This window comes from Panthera tigris, chromosome A3 (assembly GCF_018350195.1).
Source record: "Panthera tigris isolate Pti1 chromosome A3, P.tigris_Pti1_mat1.1, whole genome shotgun sequence".
In the NCBI taxonomy this organism is placed as follows: Eukaryota; Metazoa; Chordata; class Mammalia; order Carnivora; family Felidae; genus Panthera; species Panthera tigris.
The window spans coordinates 64,735,412-64,757,399 of record NC_056662.1 but is presented as its reverse complement, the minus strand read 5'-3'; the positions used below and the strand labels follow the sequence as shown (position 1 = coordinate 64,757,399).

The window sequence follows — 21,988 nt, the reverse complement described above, 5'->3', positions numbered from 1 at the left end:
TACTATGCAAATGCAGGAGATGTACATTATTACTTTAGAATAACTGAAAGGGCCCTTGTGAAAATAATGCCCATGTTTAGACTAAGCAAAGCATACTATAGCCATTTTCTTCTCTGCATGGAAGGGGCTAGTTTGACCAAATTATCAGACAGACAGGATAGGGATAGGTACCATTGCACTCAGCTATTTTCCCTTTTGTGAGAATCTTGAAGTTCAGTGTTTCTCCGGGCAGCTAATCTTTGGCAGCGAGGCTTTGTTCCGATAGTGGCATCTGGCACCAGATTGATTTAACCACGTCTGAGGTTTGCTCTTTTCAGAATGTGCTCTCTAGGCAGCTTCTGTGTGGCTGTGACATGACCACACGCTGTTGCTGCTTTTCCTGCCTTCTAGCACCACATGTGAGGCTAAGGCCTTCTGACACCTGCCATTTGGAACTTTTACTTGCTGAAAGATGTCAAGATTTTCAGACAAGATGAAGACAGATATAACTGATCGTTCTTTCCTTTCTCAGGAATCAGATGAGGGCATTTGTTCCATGGATGAATTGCTGAAGTATGCAGCTCTGTTAGCTTTGGAAAGCACATGGGGTTTATGTAGATTTGTGTGTGCTTGTTTATGTGCTCTTATTCTCCTTCATACCTATTTGGTGTGATACCCATTTGCTATTTGTATAAGTAAAGGTTTTAGTGTTTACTTTATGGATTTCACTGGATAAATGGTGAAGGTTAGGGCAGAGTACTCCTCTGTATTCCTCATTTTTATTAAGAACCTCACTAAGAAATTGCATATTTTCAAGGACGAGCTGCTTTTATGACCGTATTGCCATACACATGCACACACTAATGACTGTCAAATCTTCAATGGCCAGGAGTAAGACATCTTACTTGAGGTCCTTGCTGCTTCTGTTTTTTTCTGCCTTGAGCCATCCAGAGGAAAGACTGGTGAATAAGACAGAAGTGCTAACCTGTTGAGTTTGTTCCTTGTAGTAACTGGTATCTAAATGATTGAGGAAAGGAGCTGAACTCTGGTATAAAATGAAAGCTTAAAAAGCTATTATATTTTGCTTATTCTTACCCTTCAGTTTTGTGGCTAAATCATAATTGGCTGTGTGCTATTATGTAAACTCTTCTGTTTCTCATATCTTGATATTTATGTTGGATCACAAGCCCAGTAACATCACAAAGATGGTGATACCCTAACTTGTTATAATTTAGGAGTTTTCCACTGACTCGAGTTATTTAATTGAAAAAAACCACCACCACCACCACCACCAACAAAAAACGTAAATGGGGTGGATGAGAAGATGACTAAAAGTGAAGTTATTGGGATTGTTGAGACCGTGTTGAGAAGCCATGGATCACCTGTGAAACTATATCTTCTGGCATCTCTTTGGACAGCTTCTATTTAGTGGCCTTAAGTGGCTAAGTGGAAAAGGGAGAGTGAATATTGGCCAATAGGCTTGTTCCTTGTAGTGTAATGTATGGAAATTAGTAGAAATATAAAATCTGTCTCCAGCAATTGGAAGGCAGTGAGGACTAATGACTTCTGTGTTAATCAACAGTATCCATGCATTGGAACAGAAATATTTGCAAACATTTTAGTGGAAGCCTGGTAGTCTTACAGTAATCAAAGCTTCCTGCTTTACATTCTAGGTTAACTTGAATTATATACGGGACTCGTGCTGCAGATGGATTTTCTTTATCTTTTAACTGGATCCTTCCTATTTTTAGGGTTTTTCCATAAGGTCACAGAATATGTATCTCAGGTCATGGTTATAGAAACAATGTTCATATAAACTTCTTAATCTTATGATTTACTTTTTGGGTAATCATCAAGGGATAAACATATAGTGTTTTGGGTTTCACCTTAGAAACTACTAATCTTACTACTGCTTCTACATGAATTAAACCTACCCTATATATTCTTGAAGTATGTTTCATACACTTGCAAGTTATAGTTCTAGACAAGATTAAAACTTTGGTTGCCATCTTTGGCTCCTCTTGATTTAAGGTTCAATAGCTTTTCAACAAAGGAAAAGTTGTAATGATATATGAATTATCTTAAAAGGCCCTTAAGTGAGGAAGGCTAATAAAATCAGACAAAAATATCAAGATAAATGTATCTTTCAGGGAATGCTCTTGTCTCGATAATCTCTACCATGGCGCACGATTTATCTTTGTTCCCATTAATTTGTAGAGTTGATATATTTCTTACATCTTTAAGCATGGTGTTAAAAGCCATAGGACTGATTAATAATTTTGAAAATACTGGCTCAGAAGTTCATATTGTGTAGTGCTAGCATTCCTTCCATTGTTCCCAGTTGATATCTCAGGCCCATTTGCAGCTGAATATATTCACCCCATAATATGTTAAAGCCAATTAGTTCCAAATTCTCTTTTCCTCCTAAAAACAGTAAATATATTTAGGATGATAGTTGTGATAGGCTTTGCTAAAACAAAACAAAACAGAAAAGTGGATGTGAGTGACGTTTACATATTTGCTGATGTAGATGGGAAACCACTAAGCTTTCACATTTTTGAAGGGTTTTTTATTTCTTTTGAATTTTTGAGGCTTTAGAACAGTGGTTCTCAAAGTATAGCCCTAGACTTCATCAAAATTAAAAACCGTTGTGTTTCAAAAGACCATTAAGAAAATGACAGGACAAGCCAAAATTTGGAAGAAAATGTATGCAAGTCACGTGTCTGATAAAGGACTTGTATTTATAATGCATAAAGAACACTTCTGATTCAATAACAAGGAGACAAGCCAATTAATGGGCAACAGATTTGAATAGGTATTTCCTAAAGAAGATTAGGGAAGGCCAACAAATACGTTGAATAAATGCACAGCACCATTATTAATTAAAGATATATGAATTAAACTACAAGTAAAAAGATACCACATAACTACTAGAATAGCTTTAGTCAAAAAGGCAGACAATAACAAGGATCATCAAGGAAATGAATAAATTGGAGCCCTCGTTAGTTGCACCTAGACAGTTTCTTTTAAAATTAGGCATAAACTTATACTTCAGCATTTCCACTTCTGGGAATCTGTCCAAATGAAATGTGTGTCCAACATAAAGACTTATTCTTTTTTTTTTTTTTAATGTTTTTGTTTTGTTTTTTATTTTGTTTGTTTTTCTGAGAGAGAATCTCTGTGCCAGCAGCACAACAAGGGGGCTTGATCTCAAAAACAGTGAGATCATGACCTGAGCTGAAATCAAGAGTCAGATGTTTAACCGACTGAGCCACCTAGGCTCCCTGCCGCATTATTCTTTTTTTTTTTTTTTTTTAATTTTTTTTTTAACGTTTATTTGTTTTTGAGACAGAGAGAGACAGAGCATGAACGGGGGAGGGACAGAGAGAGAGGGAGACAAAGAATCGGAAGCAGGCTCCAGGCTCTGAGCCATCAGCCCAGAGCCCGACGCGGGGCTCGAACTCACGGACCGTGAGATCGTGACCTGAGCTGAAGTCGGAGGCTTAACCGACCGAGCCACCCAGGCGCCCCCCTGCCGCATTATTCTTAATACCAGAAAATTGGAACCAACCCCAAAGTCCATCAACTGGTGAAAAGATAAATAAAATGTGGTGTACCTAGAACAATGGAATACTGTTCAGCACTAAAAAGAAAACACTGATGCTACAACATGGAAGAATCTCAAAAATCTCATAAGTGAAGAAGCCAGACTCAGAAGACCATATATTTTATGATAACATTTATGACACATGTCCAGATGAAGTGAATAGAAAATGGATACCTGGGGCTGGAGGTGGGAATGAAAACTGTAAATGGGCACACACTGTCATTTGGGGATGAAAGTGTTCTGAAATTGGATTTTGATGATGCTTGTGTAACATTACTAAAAGTCATTGAATTATACACTTTAAGATGGGTGAATTTTGTGAACTGTGAATTATACCACAGTAAAGCTGTAAAATGAAAAGTGTGGTCCTAGGCCTAGCAGTGCCAGCACCACCAGATAATTTGTTAGTAATGCAAATTCTTGGCCTCAGGGGAGCAGAAACTCTGGGGGTGGGGCCCAGGGAGCTAAGGTTTAATAGCCTGCAGCACATTCTGATGCAGGATCGTGTTTGAGAACCTTTGTTCTAGAATCAAGGAAGGTCAAATGAGATGATAGTTTGGAGTATGGTGTGTGTACATTCAGACTACCCTGTTCCTGTAACTGCAGGGAAGGTTTGAATTAAGAACTGTTGTAGTAGAGCTAAAGAAAATTACAGGGCAGTGGGAATAAAAATAAACTGGCCTTTCATGTTCTTGCTATGTCCCCACGAGAAGCTTTATGATTGTGATGTTTGTGTACCACATATGTTAGTAAATTCCTGTGTACTTTTAGGCTTGCTGTTACTTAACAAACATAGCATAAACAGGTTCATTTGCCATAACGACAGTGGAAATTTAGATCCTTGAAGGGAATTATTTCTCCTAAATATTTACACAGTATAATACAGCAGAGCCAGAAATGTGCAGTGATCCCAAAAAAGTAAAGATCTGACTATAGATAAAGAAGTAAATGGAGCAGTCAGCTGAACTGAAATTCATTCTCTCCTTCCATCTGTTCAGTGTATCTTTAAAAACCATGATTAGAAAAGTGGTTGATCTGGAGTAGTGGTCTTATTTATTCATGGCCTGTGTGTTCAGGTTTGATTTTTTTTTTTTCTTTTTCTTTTGTTTCTCCCTGGCATTATCCGGGTGGCCAAAAGAAATTCTGACGGTAGAGGCTGCTCCAGAATTGGGCTTGGTAATCCAACTTGCAGGCTGCTAGCTGGTGAATGTGTAAGATGATGTTCCTAGATAGGGTCTCCCTTAACAGGGATTGGGCAGCGGCGGGGGAGGGGGGGGATGGGTATGAAAATTGATCAATGTGTGTCATTAGTGAAATTCACTGAGATTGTCAATGGTATTATTTAGAAGAGTATTAGGGAATGTAACACAAACCATTGCTGTTACCAAAACTTTATTCTGTGGGTAGAAGGAACTGGGCTACAAGTTGTTGGCAAAGTAGGTCTGTGTCCTTTTAATTATTGTTATTATTTTACTTTTCATTGTCTCATTTCCTTTGCTTCTCCCCTTTTTTGTTATTGTTCTTTCTTAAAACTTTTAATAATTAGTATTGCATTATTGAACACTTACTATTACTGACAAATATTAGAATAGTATATCTTCTAAGTTGGTAATTCCGATTCTGGGTTCTTTGGGTTTTGTTTTGCTTTGTTTTGTTTTTGTTTTTTTAGAGAGAGAGAGAGAGAGAGCTGGAGAGGGGCAGAGGGAGAGGGAGAGAGAGAATCTTAAGCAGGCTTCTCACCCAACGTGGAGCCTGACGTGGGAGCTCGATCTCACAACCATGAGATCATGACCTGAGCCTAAATCAGAGTCAGACACTTAACTGACTGAGCCACCCAAGCTGCCCCTGACTTCTGTTATTGGGTGGATAATAAAGGAATAAAATATTTTGCAGTAAGTTTCATTCTAAAAAGTCTGTGCTCTAGCAATCTGAACTCATATTTACTAGTGGATAAACTCCCATAGATAAACTAGAAAAGGTGAAAAGATGAGTTAATGAAGCAAACTTTTCCCTTTGTAAGAAAATTCTACACAGTTCTCTGTGCAACTCTCAAATTTATATCTGAATAGCATTATGTTTGAAAAAGAATAAACAAATGCAGATAATTGGTTTATTATATGAGTAAGTACACATTGAGTCAATGAATGATTTTGGAGTTAAATGTAAGAATCAGAAGAAGCATACTTTTTGATGTATGGGGGTAGGGGACTCGGCAGATAGGTTGACATCATGTTCTTTAAATCAACACATTTCAAAATGTTGACCAAAGGACATTTTCACTGTAAAATCAGGTCATTATTATTTTTGTGTCTTATCAGTAGTGAACGTGGAATGTTTCCAGTACTGCTGCAGACGACAGTTTCCTCTGCAGTTAATGCTCCTCTCTTTGGGCCGGATTTTCTTGTCTTGGAGTCAGGAGGCCCTGTCCTTTTGCTTAGTCTGACATCACGTAGGCTCCAGGCCTTGTGGTTGCTCCTGTGGCAGCTTTTTCTTGAGCTCCCTTCGTGGTACCATGCAGTACTTGTGACAACTTCATGTTGATCTCAAACGTAGATGGGGAAAAAGAAATAAAGAAGGGATTTTTAAAAGAGAAAGCAGACAGTGAAGGGAAGGGAGAGAGAGAATAAAAGGGATGCTTACTGTGGAGAGTAGTGGAGAGTAGTGGAGACCAAGCCATTCTTGGTCAGGAGTAGCTTCTACCTCACTTGAGGGACCCAGCCTACAAATGGGAGACTAGGGGCACCTGGGTGGCTTAGTCAGTTGGACGTCTGACTGTGGCTCAGGCCATAATCTCACATTCATAAGTTTGAGCCTGTGTCGGCTCTGAGCTGACAGCTCAGCCTGGAGCCTTCTTCAGATTCTGTATCTCCCTCTCTGTCCCCTTCCCTCACTGGTGCTCTGTCTTTGTCTCTCTCAAAAAATAAATAAACATTAAAAAGAGACAAACCAAATGGGAGACAAGCTCTGCATCCTTTTTGTCTTTCAGTTTGTTAATTTGCTTTCCCCTATAATAGCATTTGAAGATACCAGTGATTTTTGGCATCTCTGGCATTGAATGTCCTACTGCCAGTAGTACCAGGGATTTCAACGTAATATTTTGACACAGTGGTCCACTGTAGAGACATAGCATCCTTGTGAACATAGACCTCTGATACTAAATAGCATCAAAACTAACCGTTGGTTTGTTTAGAGCCTGGAAGGATAGGTAGCTGGTGCTCTGAGGAAGCTCAAACTCCAAATTAAAGTTCTGCTCCATAGTTGCTAATTTGGGTCTTCCTTTTTTTTTTTTTTTTCTCTGTGGCTGCAAAGTGTTCTTTATATCTATGTATGGAGCACTGAAGGAAAGGTAGCCAAGGGAATTCTGTACTGTTGAAATCTTGCTGTGTGGGTAAGGTATGATAGGATGTCCATCTGAGAGTACATACCCACCTTTGGTAGACATTTGAAGTTCTCCCGGGATTATGATGGGTCCTCTGTGTGATTACTGTACCTTTGCCAGGCTTATTCTCTTTGGAAAATGCTCAGATTTTGAAAGAAGGCTTGGAATTATGTTTTTTTCTTTTCTTTCTCTCTTTTTTAAAACTAGCAATTGAATTGTTTCTAACGAGTCATCCACCAGATGGTGCTAGTGTTACATATCTGAAGGTGAACTTCTTTGGCGCTATTGAAATCTTGAGCTTGTGTGTTTTCTTTTTCTCTTTCACCATATTGTTTTTAGCGGTTTTTGTTTTTTTTTTTTTCCACGCACCCTGCTTTCCTGGCACGCTAGCGTGTCACCTTGCTTCTGGTACGCTGTGGGTAGTGAACTGATTGTTCCTTGGTGATCATGAAGGATAACTTGGGAAGTGGATTCAGAGGCCAAGGACTGAGTAAAACTTAAGGATATATGAAATATGTAATTTCTAGTAAAACTTTTCATCATACATTTGTTTCTTATCTAGCCTGTGTGTATAAATTGAGAACTTGTTCTTTCTGCTCCAGCTTTCTTTTGTTATGGCAATGTCATAAAACTTATTGTTTGAGATCTAGAAGCCACGTGTGGAAGTTATTTGTAACAAATGATATGTTTACCCATATTAAATTCAAAATAACTTTAATAACTGTACAAGAAAGTTTGGTAGAATAAAAGAGAATGTTGGGTGCTATGTGACACCATCTTTTGTGGCAATTAGGAATTGTTATTTTAAACTTAAATTTTAAACTTTTTCTGTTTACAAATACTACATGGCTATTGAAGAAAAATTAAAAAAAAAACAAGAATGCAATTAAAGGAGTAACTCATTTAAGCACTTTTAACATCACATAAATCTTTTTTTCTTTTTATGTAAAAATTTAGGTAAATTTGAAAATATTAGATTGGTCTTATAGCCTTTTTTTTTTTTTTTTTTTAAGTTTATGTATTTATTTTGAGAGAGAGAGAGCATATGAGCTGGGAAGGGGCAAAGAGAGAGGTAGAGAGAATCCCAACTAGGCAGAGCCTGTTGCAGGGTCTCAACCTCACAAACTGCCAGATCATGATCTGAGCCAAAATCGAGTCAGAAGCTCAATTGACTGAACCACCCAAATACCCCTCATGTTTTAGTCTTATAACCTTTTTTTTTTTTCACTTAGTTTTTGGCAACTAATTTTTAGTGACAGTATAGCTTTTCATTTAATGAACCCTCTAATGATAGGGGTTTTGGTTTTCAGTTTCTTTCCATTAAAGCTATGCTCTGACAAATAGCACTTGTTCATTTTTTGTGTATTTTTAAATATCTTTTGTATAAATTCTTAAAAATATAATAACTGATTCAGAAAGGATGCATATTTTTTTAACTTCTGATTTATATTTTCAGGATACCATCCAGAAGAGTTCTACAGCTTAAACCTCTTTAACAGTTTATGATTTTGCTTGTTTCCTTACTTCCTTATCATCACCAGGTTACCCTAGTTTTTAAAGTGACTAGACATTGCTCATTTGAAACTCCCTGAAATGACAGTTCATCACTAAATATAGGAACTTAAAATTGCTTTGATATTGTCCTAGAAATAAACTTTGTACTTTAACCATTAAATCCTAGAGTGCCTTGTGTTCACGGGGTTTTGGTTTGGGCCTTGTTTCCTATCCCTAAAGGACAACAGCCGTCCTTTCATACTTTAGAACAGGTTATCTTGTGTGCAGAGCACAGAATCCAGGTCTGTGTTGCCTAACTTTTTTAGTACTGTGTATTACTTGTTGCGGAGCTTAGCTCAAAGCATTTACTCTCTCTCCATATGAATGTTTCTCAGTCTGAAAATTTGGAAGAAGAATTTTTAGATCAATTATTTTTAAAAACTGTAGTGAAATAAGCTGTGCATTTAACGTAGTAGTTAGTGTGTATTATTATTATTTTTTTGTTGGGCAGAAGGAAGATATGAAAACTGTTAGCTAACAGTAAGGTTTGAGGAATTCCAATGTACTTTTGAAAAGAATTAAAAACACATCAGTTTTTGTTAATTTAAGCAATATATCCTGGCTGATTTTGATATCTTCCTAAATAACTGCATTTTCATTTAAGTAGATTACCTTTGAATTAAATTCTCCTGTTAACATGAGGAGGCATGTGATTTAAAATAAGAGAAAACAAAGCTATTTTCATATTTGGGAAATGGGGAGAAGAGAGGAGACATCATGTAACCTTGTAAATGAATGTGAAAACTATTAGCCTAATAACTTAAAAAAACAAATGGCTAGTTCCCCTGTCTCATGAAAGGAATCCCCACCCCCCCATCTCAATTTCGTAAAAGAAAATTGCCATTTTCTTATTGTCAGAATGAATAGTCACTCTAAGAAAACTACTTGAGAACTGGGTTTTAAAAGATTCATCAACATACAATCTCTTTTGGCAGAAGATACTTACAAATTCTGTAGTTTAAGCCTAGCTTTAAAAAAAATAAAATTATATTGATAAATGGTCAGATTTATGTAATATTGAATTTTACTTGAGATAACAAAATTTAGCATTTTTAACTTAAAGAGTTTTTATTAAAATTTTAAAAAATGAATTTAAGAGTAAATGCATCTGTGTTGTGGGCATTTCAGTTTTTAGTTTTGAGTGTATGGTTTGTATATTTTTAAATAAAAGAGACCCTAAAATCATGCTGAGTTTGATTAGGTGTTTTTAAAAATGCCTATTTAATTACAGAGCATTATTACAGTAACATATATATCTGGTAAAATGTGAGTCCAGTGTGGTAGCTCCTGAAATGTACTTTCATATTTTTAACACTTGAGATATTTGCCATATGTATATATATATTTAGGTATTTACATGTACCAGCAATTTCATTGAAGGAACTTCAGAGCACTGTAATAATATTGAACCCTTAGTTCATTTACAATTCTCTCATTTAAATTCCCCCCAAATAATAAGTTCTGCTCAAAGTCTTGTCTGCTTTATGGCAAAATAAAGAAAGTAATCAAATTGCTAAGATTATGAGTCCAGTTTCTTTACACCTGAGAGAAATTTGTTTTATGGAATATAATATTTATTAAATCAGGAGCTGTCTGAATTTTATGTAAAGTTCCTTTTTGCTTTTTTCAAAATATATTGGAGATAATTGGAGTCCTTTTCCAATAATTTATTGGGAAACTTGGAATACACAGAAAGTGGCTTATAAAATCTAGCATGCTCTCTGAATGTCTATCCTTGAAATCCAAATAGGAGTGAACAGAATGGGGGTGGGGTCATTATAACTTTTGTTCTTCTCAGCTTCTCCTGGAAAAAATCATCACCACTCCCAGCTTGATTTGTTTCATTTAATTCTTGCCACATACACTTCTTAGGTCCTTCAATGTTTTATATTGAAGAAGTCAGTGTTGAGGTTTTTCTGTTCATTTAGATTATTGGAGCATTCTGATCTGTGCTTAGTACTGAACTGTTTATTGGACCCATGCTATGTAATAACTAAAGCATATGAAATTTACTACATTTTGTATTGATTTAATATTAATGTTAATCTAAAATCTTTTGGTGCAGTGTGTCACATCTGTTTTGTATTCCTCTGTTTAAAAGAAGTGGCAGTGTGGTATTTGGAGGAATATTTATTATCTGAGTGTTTTTCTTTGCAACAGTTTCCCTCAGTCTACTGAGAATTATACCTTCCAAGAGACAGTGAATCACCCAGAAAATTCTCAGGTACCAAGTTGCTAAAGGCCACACTTAATTGGAATTTGTATTTACCACTTCAGTCTCCTTTACTTAATAGTGGTAATTTTGGAGCCTTCTTGAAATGATAGAAAATAAATTTGTGGTGAAATTTTAAAAAGTATTCTTTTTCCTTAATAATAGGTCCAGCCTGCACTTCATGGATGCTCTAGGTTTTTTTAGGAAAAACAAAACAAAACAAAACTTTGTTAGACTGCTGATTTGTGTTTGAAACCAGATTTTCCATGACTAGTGACTGAATATTCTTATACTGTGATGGTGCTTCCTAACCTCTTTTGGGGTTGTGGATTTCTTTAAGTAATCAGTGAAAACTATAATCCCTTTTCCTAGAAAAAATGGATAAACACAAATATTTTGTGTACAGTTTTTATTAATCCTGTTTTTCCTTGCCTAGAAGACCAAGGGCCCCAGGTAAGGAAGTACCACTATGATGGAACTGAAAAATCCCTTCTAGTATGTTGGTTTTAACATCCTATTATGCCACACTAAGAGTTTTCTTCACTTCAAGCTTTATTTGACATTACATTTTCTCCTTGATCATTACATAGTAGAAGATAAGCAGAATCGTAACTCTTATATTGAAGAAAAAGCACAATTACCTTTTTATTTTAAAGTCCATCTCTGAAATCATAGAACATATTTGACCTTCTCCATGCTTTAGGTTCTATGTTAGACACAGAAAACAAAACCCATTTTACCTTTTGATTGGAAGTGAAGGCATTGAAAGAGAGAAATGTGCTCCTATGGATCCATTATTTAAGAAAATGGTTCTTCTTTAAAAAGATATTATTACATGTATTGTTTAGTACAAAAATATGGGTTTTCATTTTAATGAGGGGTTGTAAAACTATTCAGAAGTTATTTGTGCTTCTTTCTGCTGGTTAAGAGCTCATTCTTGGGTTTCAAGCAGATTAGGGTTCAAATCTTCCTCAGTAGTTGACCTTCCAAACGACCTTGGGCATATTACTTATCTGTTAAAGCAAATTTTGTAATACGCACTCAGTTACCTCCTTTTGTATCCTGATGGTAGTAATAAACAGCTTTGCTTTTCAATCGCAGCGTGTTCATTTTTCCTATTATGAAATTTAGGACAATAGACTTGGTTGCAAAAAAATATAAATCTTCATATTCCCCAAAATAATCTTCTCAAATCTTGGTGGTTTTTAATTGTTGTCAAAGTTCAGTCAAGAGTTCTTGAAACACAAGGGGTAGCAAACTAACTTTTTCACACTTTTCTTTATCAGTGTTCAGCTCTTAAAAGGGGACAATATGTTAAAAGGTATCCACTAAACTTGTCTCATAATTGAAGTAAATATTGAGGAACAGAGAAGGGAAGAAGTTTCTAATAGTGGATTAAAAATTAAGTGCTAATATGCTTCTGCTTTTGAGTCTTAATGCCTAGATGGCATGGCAGAGAGGTATAGGTCTTGTAAATTCTAAGGGTAGATGATGTTTCTTTGCGTGTTTTGTCATAAAAAAATGCCTCTAATTTTAAAAATGTTGAATGAACTGTAGTGATGTCAACCACCATAAACAGGTCAGCTGCAGAAGAGTGGTGTATGAAGTGTTTGGAGGCAAAGAAGAAAGGAAGAGGATGATGTATGGGATGCTTTGATTAAATAGATGCTGAAATGAAATGGTTTGACCAACTGCCTGAAGTCAAAGGCTTCAAGTTTACTGAAGGATGATTTTAGATTCTCCTGAAAAGATGTGGGATAATATCCCATCTGATCCCCTTCCTGTTCACATTGCGGTTGTTGATTATAATTGAGTAATAATAATGGAAGTGTCTATCGCAGTGGTTTTTGTATATATCCATATATGTACATATCCACACACATGTGTATGTGCTTTCCATGATGCTTTAGAATGGTTAACTCAGTTGGGAGTCATTAAGTATCAGTCAACAGTGGATTATAAAGAGAATTTCAGTGTATTCTGGAAATTTGAAGTTGGCATCAGGGGAGAGTATCCATTGTGTTTTTCTATAATCTATTTGATTACTATGGACAGGAAACAACTGAATGAATTCATTATGTATTTAAACCTGTGTATTTCTGGGGCACCTGGGTTACTCAGTTAAGCATCTAACTCTTGCTTTTTGACTCAGCTCACCATCTCATGGTTTGTGGATTCGAGCCCTGCATTGGGCTCTGCGCTGACAGCTTGGCACCTGCTTTGGAGTCTCTCTTTCCCCTTCTCTCTGCCTTTCCCCTGCTCGCTCACTCTCTCTCTGTCTCTCTCTCTCTCTCAAAAAATAAATAAACCTAAAAAATAATAAACCTCTGTATTTCCTCTGTGCAGAACACAAACATTACTTGATCACTTATGTTTATGAAAAATTAAATGCTATAGGTACCACTGAAATAAAAAGAGAACAGGTGTTTTGTTTTGTTTTTTTTTCTTATAATACCCAGTCTTACTCATTTATTTTCTTCGACCAGGCAGAAAGTTTGGAAAATTATATTCCCCCTTTTGTTTCTTCTCAGTATCGTCAGTGAAGCAGGGGCATCAATCTACAGTGTCAGCCCTGAAGCTAACAAAGAGATGCCGGGGCTGGACCCTAATTTGAGAAGTGCAGGTAAGAAACTACGAACCATCACAAAAGCATGTGATTGTGATACTTTGGACTTATGTTTTAAGCAAGCAAAATATTTACCCAAAATCATTTAGAAGATATATATGTAAGAATTGGCATGTTAGGAAGAAAGTGGTTGATTAGGATAATTAGAATTATGGAACAGAAGAGGAAGAATACTAGAAATTAGCCCAAAATCCCTTTAGTAAAATTAAATGCTTGAAAGTTAATAATAAAATTAATAAGATACTCTAAGATCTCATATTATTACTATAAAATATTATTTATTATAGCTTTTTATTGGCAAAATTAATATATTAACCTAAATATATTTATATTGCAAATTAAACACGCATAGTTTATTGCTAAATATTTGTCAGATGACCAGTTTCTCTTGTCTTGCTAATGCGGTTTCATTTAATGTTTAAAACAGCCTGCTTTGAGTTTAGTCACATTAAGTTGCTTTGGTTTCTGTTTTGTGGAATAGTTAAAATCTTGTGTGTGAAGAAATTAAGATAGTTTGATATGTCCTGTGAAAATAATTTGTATTATAAGGAAAATGTTAACTCTGGTCAGAACATTTTTCTGTGTAATAGCTGGAAATTTAGACTTTGTTAGAAAGGGACTTTTGAAAAAAATTTTAACTTAAAATTTCATTGGCTATTCTTCAAGTTTCATTGGCTATTCTTGAAATATGTACCTGGAGATACATATTTGAAATTTTTTGCGTTAATCTGAGGCTAAAAGCCTACTTACATCCAAAAGAGCTTGTAGTTTCCCTTTGATTGTTTGCTCCATGATACAGTCCCCTGTCTAACATGGTCATCTTCTCAAACTCAGATCCCAGCTCAAAATTTTGATCCTTCTGTGAAACTTCTCCCTGTCACAGCAGTTCAGTGTGGGCTTTGTCTCCTTGCCATGTGCTCGGTCAGAGGAGGAGATATAGTAATCATATTGGGAACTGCTAATACTAATCTTTTTTAAGCACTTAATATATGTGAAACATTGTGGTAAATGCATTACCCGGATTATTTTGTCTTAGTCTCATAATTGCCCTTTGAGACATTTATTATTCCCACTTTACAGATGAGGAAACCAAGGCTTAAAGAGGCCACATAACGAATAAGTGTATATATATGTACTTCTATAATAAAAGGATACTTTTCTTTCTTAAATAATAAAATTCAAAACCTTCCAAGTTGGTGGCACTGAAAGATAATCTTCTAACAGAACGTTTGAGAGAAATATCGTCTGGGGGGTGGCAGTCTCTCAGACCTCCCACTGCTACGGGGGCTGCTGTTTCCTCTTCACCACTGGCCTGTGTGGGTGTGTAATTGTCACAGTGTTGTGGGTGAGACAGGATTACAACATCCCAACAAGACTCTCTGAAAATAGGAGATAATAAAAAGGGGAATCATTCTATGGTCCTACTTACTCAGATTCCAAATGCTGGCTGTGTCTTCAGTGTGTGATTCACCGCAGGTATGCCTTCCTTCTGTGATTCAGCTTGCTCTCATATGGCAGTGACTATGTTTGATCCATATCAACTCAAAAAATCTACCTAGACATACTGAGTCTTCCAGGAGTGGTCCTGAAGGCAAATACTGAAAGAAGCTTGGAGTCTCCATTCTTGGTTTTCTAGGGCCACCACCTTTTCAATTCCTGATTTCTGACCAGAGGTCCTTCTCTTTCTTAGTGACTGATGCCAGGGATGACTTTATACTTCATTTGAGACCTGTGCTACCTATGGGTGTGGGTTTTACTTTTTAACCCTCTGTAAGTTTACTCTGTCTGAACGTAACAGAACCTTAACATTCATACAGTGTTAAACATAACGTAAGATGACCTTCCGATCACTACATCTTCTGACCTGTTTGTCAGCTTATTGAAAGCAGAGGTTATCCTTATATATGCTTATAGTCTCCCATAATAAGTTCATCATACATGAGAGGCATTTCAATTGGATAGATAGAATAGTAGGTAGGTGATATTAAAATGTTTATTATAGATTTCTGACTTAAAAAAGAAGATTGAGTATACCTGTTATTCCTTTACTCCTTTCTGAACTCCCACCAAAATGACAGTAACATGACAGAAAGAAGGCAGAAACTCAGGACAAGGAGGATGGAGAGGAAAGAACAGCAGCAATCATTTTGAAGCTAGAAAGCAGATGACTGAATAAGAAGTAAGGTAGCCAACTTGAGAGAGTTGAATACTAAGAGAGCATGTAGAAAACAGAGAACTAACCTGAAATGGGCATGGAACCCTTATAGGTTCAGGAAATTCACCAGGTTACCTTTAGAAGTATCTTGTGAGGGCAGTGGGTGGGTCTAAAGTAAGAGGATTGATTGAAAGTTTTGTTTAAAGGGCAATTAGACCAAGTTAAACCCAGCAATTCCACTCCTAGGTGTATACTCAAAGTTGAAAACAAAGACTCAAACAAAATACTTGTACACTGTGCTTATAGCAGCACTATTCACAATAGCCCAAAGCTGGGAACAACCCAAAGTCCATCTGTGGCTGAATGGATAAACAAAATGTGGTATATCCATACAATGGGATATTATTTTTAGCCATAGAAAAGAAGTACTGACATGTGCCACAACATGGATGAACCTTGGAAACATGCTGAGTAGAAGAAGCCAACACGAAACGCCACATATTGTATGGTTGCATTTATATGAAATGTACAAAATAGGCTGAGCTATAAAAGCAGAAAGCTGATTGGTTGTCATCGGGCCCTGAGAAGAGGGGAAAATGAAGAGGGACTGCTTAATGGGTACAGGGTTTTCTTTGGGGGGCGTTGAAACTGTTTTGGAGCTTGATAGAGGTGGTGGTTTGTACAACAGTGTAAGTATAAAAAATGCCACTGAATTGTACTCATTGGTTAATTCTATGTTACGTAATTTCACTTCAATTAAAAAAAAAAAAGACCTTCCATTCCACACAGTTAAGTGATTGTTCTTTCACCTTTGCAGAAGACCGGAGATTTGTTTCTCTGGAGAGGGCTAAACAGAAAGTCTGTATACTGGAGGACACAGGTTATACATGAGAGTTGGGATACCTACTGAAGAAGGGATTAAATAATTACTTACATGCTGATGTAGAGATCTTGGAGAGCACTAAGTCCTCCATGCAGGAGATAGGGGAATTCTGACACCTAGACAAGAGAAAATACCTAAAGAACTGAGATCAGAGGCACAAACAGAAATGGGCCAAATCACCATATAATGAAGCCCACAGCTGATAAACTTCACATTTAGGCAAAGCACTTAGAGGCAGCTTTTTGGTACCCTCTTCCTGATGGACAGTCAAGGGTCACCTGTCATTTAAGGAAACTTACACTGTTAAAGATAGTTGGGGGGGGGGAGGGGACAGTACAGAAGCCACTTAGGTGAAATAAAGACTTTAGAAAAAGAAGAAAAACTTTTACATCCTTAGAGAAATGAAAGATATTTCATTCATTTAAACTTTACATAAAATAAAATTCACCCTTTTTAGGTGAATTTTTGAATTTGTCTATGCATTTTGAAAAGCTTAAACTAGTCGGGTAACCACAACCACTGACACCACAATCAAGATAAAGAATATTTTTATCAGGTCAACAGATTTGTCAACTTCTTGTTCAGAAATGTAGTTATTAATTAGGGGATCAAGATCATTAATAAGCTTTATAATGAAAAAATTCTTATTTGGAGTTGTTGAATGAAAAAAGACAGCACTGGGAAATTTTACTTACCTTCCTCTGTTGCTGTCTGATGGCAAGGGGAAATTTAAAATGAGGTGAGTGTTGGACTTTAGAAATAAAAACTTCCACTTTGATATTCTTAGATAACAGAATATGTCATATTTTTAGATAACAGAATAAGGCAAATTTTTTTAAATCTCACTAACCTTGAGATCATGACCTGAACCAAAATCAAGAATTGGATACTCAACCAACCAAGCCACCCAGGCACCCCCAGAATAAGGCAGATTTAGGAGAATACAGTTATTACAGTCTTTTAAGCAGGAAGTTTATTTGCTTTAGAAGCTTTAAGATTCTAGATATTTCATAGAACTGAAGACCAAAACCCGTACCTTTTTATCCTTCAGATAGAAGGTATATTATGAAGGAGAGGGAAACAGTGCTTTCAAGGGTGCTACATACAGTGGTGCAGGTTGTACACTGTACATCCTGCCTAACCACATGCCGAAGCTCTGGTTGCTTACCTTTAGCACTCAGTCTGTGCTCCCTGCCACTCTTTTTGGTGTAACTAACAGAATTTTTTCCTCTAATGCTTAACTTTTGTCTTAGTAGCAGTTGAGTTGTCTCCCTTTACACATCGAGTTACATTTTTCCCATTTAACAAGTTACCATATATTAAAGACTAAATTCCTGTGTATCCTTTTTGTCATCTTTTCATTGGTCTGTCTAATGTGCCACAATGCAAGAAGCTCTCAATTACTGTGGCTTATGACGTGATTTGCTTTAATCTTCTTTTAATGGCATTTTTCTTAATTTTTTTTAATTTATTTTTGAGAGCGCACGCGCGCGCACACACACACACACACACACACACACACAAACACACACAACAGACACGCGCGCGCGGGAGGGGCAGACAGAGAGACAGAGAGACAGAGACAGAGACACACACACACACACAGAATTGGAAGCAGGCTCCAGGCTCCGAGCTGTCAGCACAGAGACTGATGCACGGCTTGAACTCAGAACTAGGAGATCATGACCTGAGCTGAAGTCAGATGCTTAACCAACCGAGCCACCAAGATGCCCCTTAATGGCGCTTTTCTTATGCATTTCTTTTTTTCCATATAAATTTTAGAGCCATTTAATTAATATTTTAAAATCTCTAGAATATAAAGTGAACTTCTTTCTGTTAAATTGGCACTTTTATCTACATTCTGTACACTTAAAAAAAATTTTTTAACATTTATTTATTATTGAGAGACAGAGAGACACAGAGCGTGAGCAGGGGAGGGGCGGAGAGAGGGGGAGACAAAGAAGCAGGCTCCAGGCTCTGAGCTGTCAGACACAGAGCCCGATGTGGGGCTCAAACTCACAAACCGTGAGTCAAAGTTGGATGTTTAACCGACTGAGCCATCCAGGGGCCCCTGTACACTTTATTTTTATTACTCGCAGGCAATATACAACACAGTAAATGGATTGTCCTCCATGGTATTTTCTTATTGGTTGTTGATGGCATATGGTACTGCTTAGTTATTGTCTGGGTGTCTTTTAAAACCAGCCAGTTGAAATGTTGCTAGTTTTGATATTTTTTCAGTTGACTTGCTTGGGTTTTCTAGGTAGTCAGTCACCATCTGCAAATCATCGTCATCATCATCATCATCATCTAGTTTCTATCTCTTCAGTAATTATACCTTCCTTTTCTTGTCCAGTTGCGTTGACTAGGATTTCCTGAACAATGGTGAATAGTAACAGTGATATAGGGATATATTGACATCATGTGGGCAAAATAGTATTTGGCATATGTTTGGATATACTACATTTAAAAAAATATAGGGGTGCCTGGGTGGCTCAGTTGACTAAGCATCTGACTTGATTTCAGCTCAGGTCATGATCCCATGATTCATGAGTTCAAGCCCCACGTCGGGTTCTGCTCTGGCAGGGCAAAGCCTGCTTAGGATTCTCTCTCTCTCTCCCTCTCTGTCTTTTCCTCCCCCACTTGTGCTTTTTCTCTCTCTCTCAAAATAAATAAACCTAAAAAAAATAAAAATACATAACCACTTCATTGACATATAACTTACACAGCCTCAAATTTGCCCTTTTAAAGTGGATAAGTCAGTATGTTTTAGTACAGTCAGAATTGTGTGACCATCACCTCTATCTAACTGTAGAACAGTTTCATCCCAAATAGAAACCCAGCACCCATTAGCAACAGTCCCCCTTGCCCTCTTCCCCCCAGCCTCTGATAAATACGAATCTACTTTCTGTCTGTATGGATTTGCCTATTGCCAACATTTCATATAAATGGAATCATTACAACATGTGGTCTTTTGTACATGGCTTCTTCCACTTTAGCATAATATTTTCAAGGTTCATTCACGCTGTAGCATGTATCAGCACTTCATTCCTTCCCATTGCCAAATAACTTTCTATTGTATGAGTATATCACATTTTGTTCATTCGTTCATCTGTTGATAGATATTTGGGTTGCTTTCACTTTTTTGGCTGTTATAAATGATGCTGCTATGAACATTCATGAATAACATTTTATGTAGACATATGTTTTCACTTTTCTTGAGTGTATACCACCTACGAGTAAAAATTGGGGGACATATGGTAACTCTGTGTTAAACATTTTCTAGAATTTTGTTTTCTATCTACTGCTATACTTTCCTCCCTGTTTATTCTCTGTCTCTTTCACTGTGTCAACCTTTTCTTCTCTATCTCACAATGTGAATGTGTCCCCAACCTTTGGGCCATGACTCTTCCTTTCTCTTCATTCTCTTTATCAGCACTTTATATAATTCCCTTTGCCTGAGCTACCTATCTGTCTCTTACCTTCAGGAATCTGTTGTCAGCCTGATCATTCTTAACCTACGGGTAGGCATTACTGTTAATTAAATAACTTCTTTCTTGTGTACCCTGACAGCACCATCTTCTTTTGAAAGCCTGGACATACAACTTTCCAGTGCTACTTCAAACAATGTTTAAGTTACCTCCTTCAAGAACAATGAACATCCTTCAAATGAACAATGGTCATTTTCCTCTTGTCTCCCATCTCTCCCATGCTTGGGTTTTTATGCTCTGTAGAGTGAGTTGCTCTGTAGAGTGAGTTGCTCGGTAGAATGAATAGCATCTGAAAGCAAAACACCAATTCTGGAAATATTAGGATCTATGTAGAGGTTGTGTATTGGGGACACTGTAATTCCAGAGGCTCTTAGGACGTACTGGAGAACTGTCATGTCCAGTTTATTGTTGCTGCATTTAGCAATATCAGGATGAACAGAGGAGATGCTAGCAGTGAACCAGTTAGGAACCAGGTCGAAAATAAGATAAAACCCTTTTGTGTATTTAAAAACTTTTTAAAATATGGAAATCTGCTCACACTTAACAACTTATACAACTGTCTAACCAGTTTCTAAGTATAGATTTTCATAATGTGGGTTTTCCTGAAGGGGTAGATTTGAGAGATTTACTTATTTAATATCTTTTTTTTTTTTTATTTCTAATATTGCCTTCCTGCAATGAATGTTCTGATGCTTGTATTTTTTCACTTGGTTTACTGTTGTGGGTTCTTGTTTGTTTGTTTTTTGTTTTAAATCTGAAAGTATTTTGACTATGTATGTGTTTGAAAATCAGTCTTATTGGCTAGAATAAAGGAATGCTGCTTGCTTTCAGAGACTATGAGATGTTTCCCTGGTGGCATCTATTCTTACTGTGTAATTATACATGTGATTACTGGGGGGAGGCATTTCCCCTGTAACCTGCAGTGCTTGCACTCATTATTAACCTTTTGTGAGGTTTGAAAAGAAAGTGTATGTGAAGGCCTTGGAGTCCCCATCTCTTTGGTGGGGAAATAGGCAGATTATATGACACCAGCTTATCGCTGTCTGCTAGCTTTGTAAGCTGCCATTATCACTGTATGTTAGAAGTAATAATAAAGATATGAAAAAGACTTGAGTGACCATGCAGTGAACTTGATGCTCAGAGTAGGTCTTATCTCTGGTGAGGAGATGGTACAAATCAGTGACAAGAGAACATGATAGTCCCTTGCATGAGGTGGCTTCTGTTGCCAGACCTTGAACAGTTTAACACAAGAACAGGCATGGGATCTCCTCTGATGGCCTTCATGTTTTCACTAACTGAGTTTGTATTTCATCCAACTGTCTGTGTAAGTAGATGACACTGACTAGCTTTCTTGAATTTAGAGGAAAGCTGTTTGTAGGTAAGGACCCAATGTAACTATATTACTGGGGAAAAGAAAAAAAAAAAAGAGCTGTCTTTGGAGGCATCCTTAATATTCATATTACATTTCTTTTCTCCAGCTAAATCTATCTTTTAATCTAAGTTAGATATGAAATTTTGTTAACATTTTGTAAAAAAAAAAAAAAAAAGACAATAAATGATGACCAAGTATAAAACCATGACAACAGATAAAGGAGTGTTTGAAGCTAACTCAAATCTCTTGAACATGGATTGTGATGTTCAAGAAAGGGTTGTGATTTAGAACTGTGAATGTGTTAAGAGTCAAGCATTTGAGACTCGGATCACAGTCAATCTTGCAATCGTATTTAAGGCAGTACAAGTGTGTTCAACAAGCAACTGACGTGATCTCTGGTTGCAGTAAAATATGATTCCGTCAGTTACTCATCATTATCAGGATCTTGTCCTAGTAACATATTTGATGTGCAAATGTATGTCATAATCAGGATTATTTAAAAGTAAAACAAATATATATATATACTTGTTTGTTAAAGCGTGAGGTGCCCTACTATGCTGTTTCAAAGAATGAACAGATAATTGTGTACGCATTGTAACTGTTTTCTATGTTTTTCCAAATGTATAACCCTTTCAACCTGTTTGTGCTCAGAAATGCCTAGGGATTCTGGTAACAAAATTAATCCTGAAATTTTGCCTTTACTGTTTTTGTGTGAAAAAAAAAAAAAAGA

General features: G+C 36.7%; 1 protein-coding gene across 6 annotated transcripts in view; it reads left to right on the top strand.

Moving 5' to 3' along the window:
* Positions 1 to 21,988, top strand: part of SRBD1 (S1 RNA binding domain 1) — a 199,460-nt gene that overhangs the window by 91,318 nt on the left and 86,154 nt on the right. For all 6 annotated transcript variants that reach the window (XM_042981316.1, XM_007097854.2, XM_042981314.1 and 3 more), the window contains exon 15: positions 13,263 to 13,354. In XM_042981316.1, coding sequence (XP_042837250.1) covers positions 13,263 to 13,354 — 92 coding nt within the window. The remainder of the gene's footprint in view (positions 1 to 13,262; positions 13,355 to 21,988) is intronic.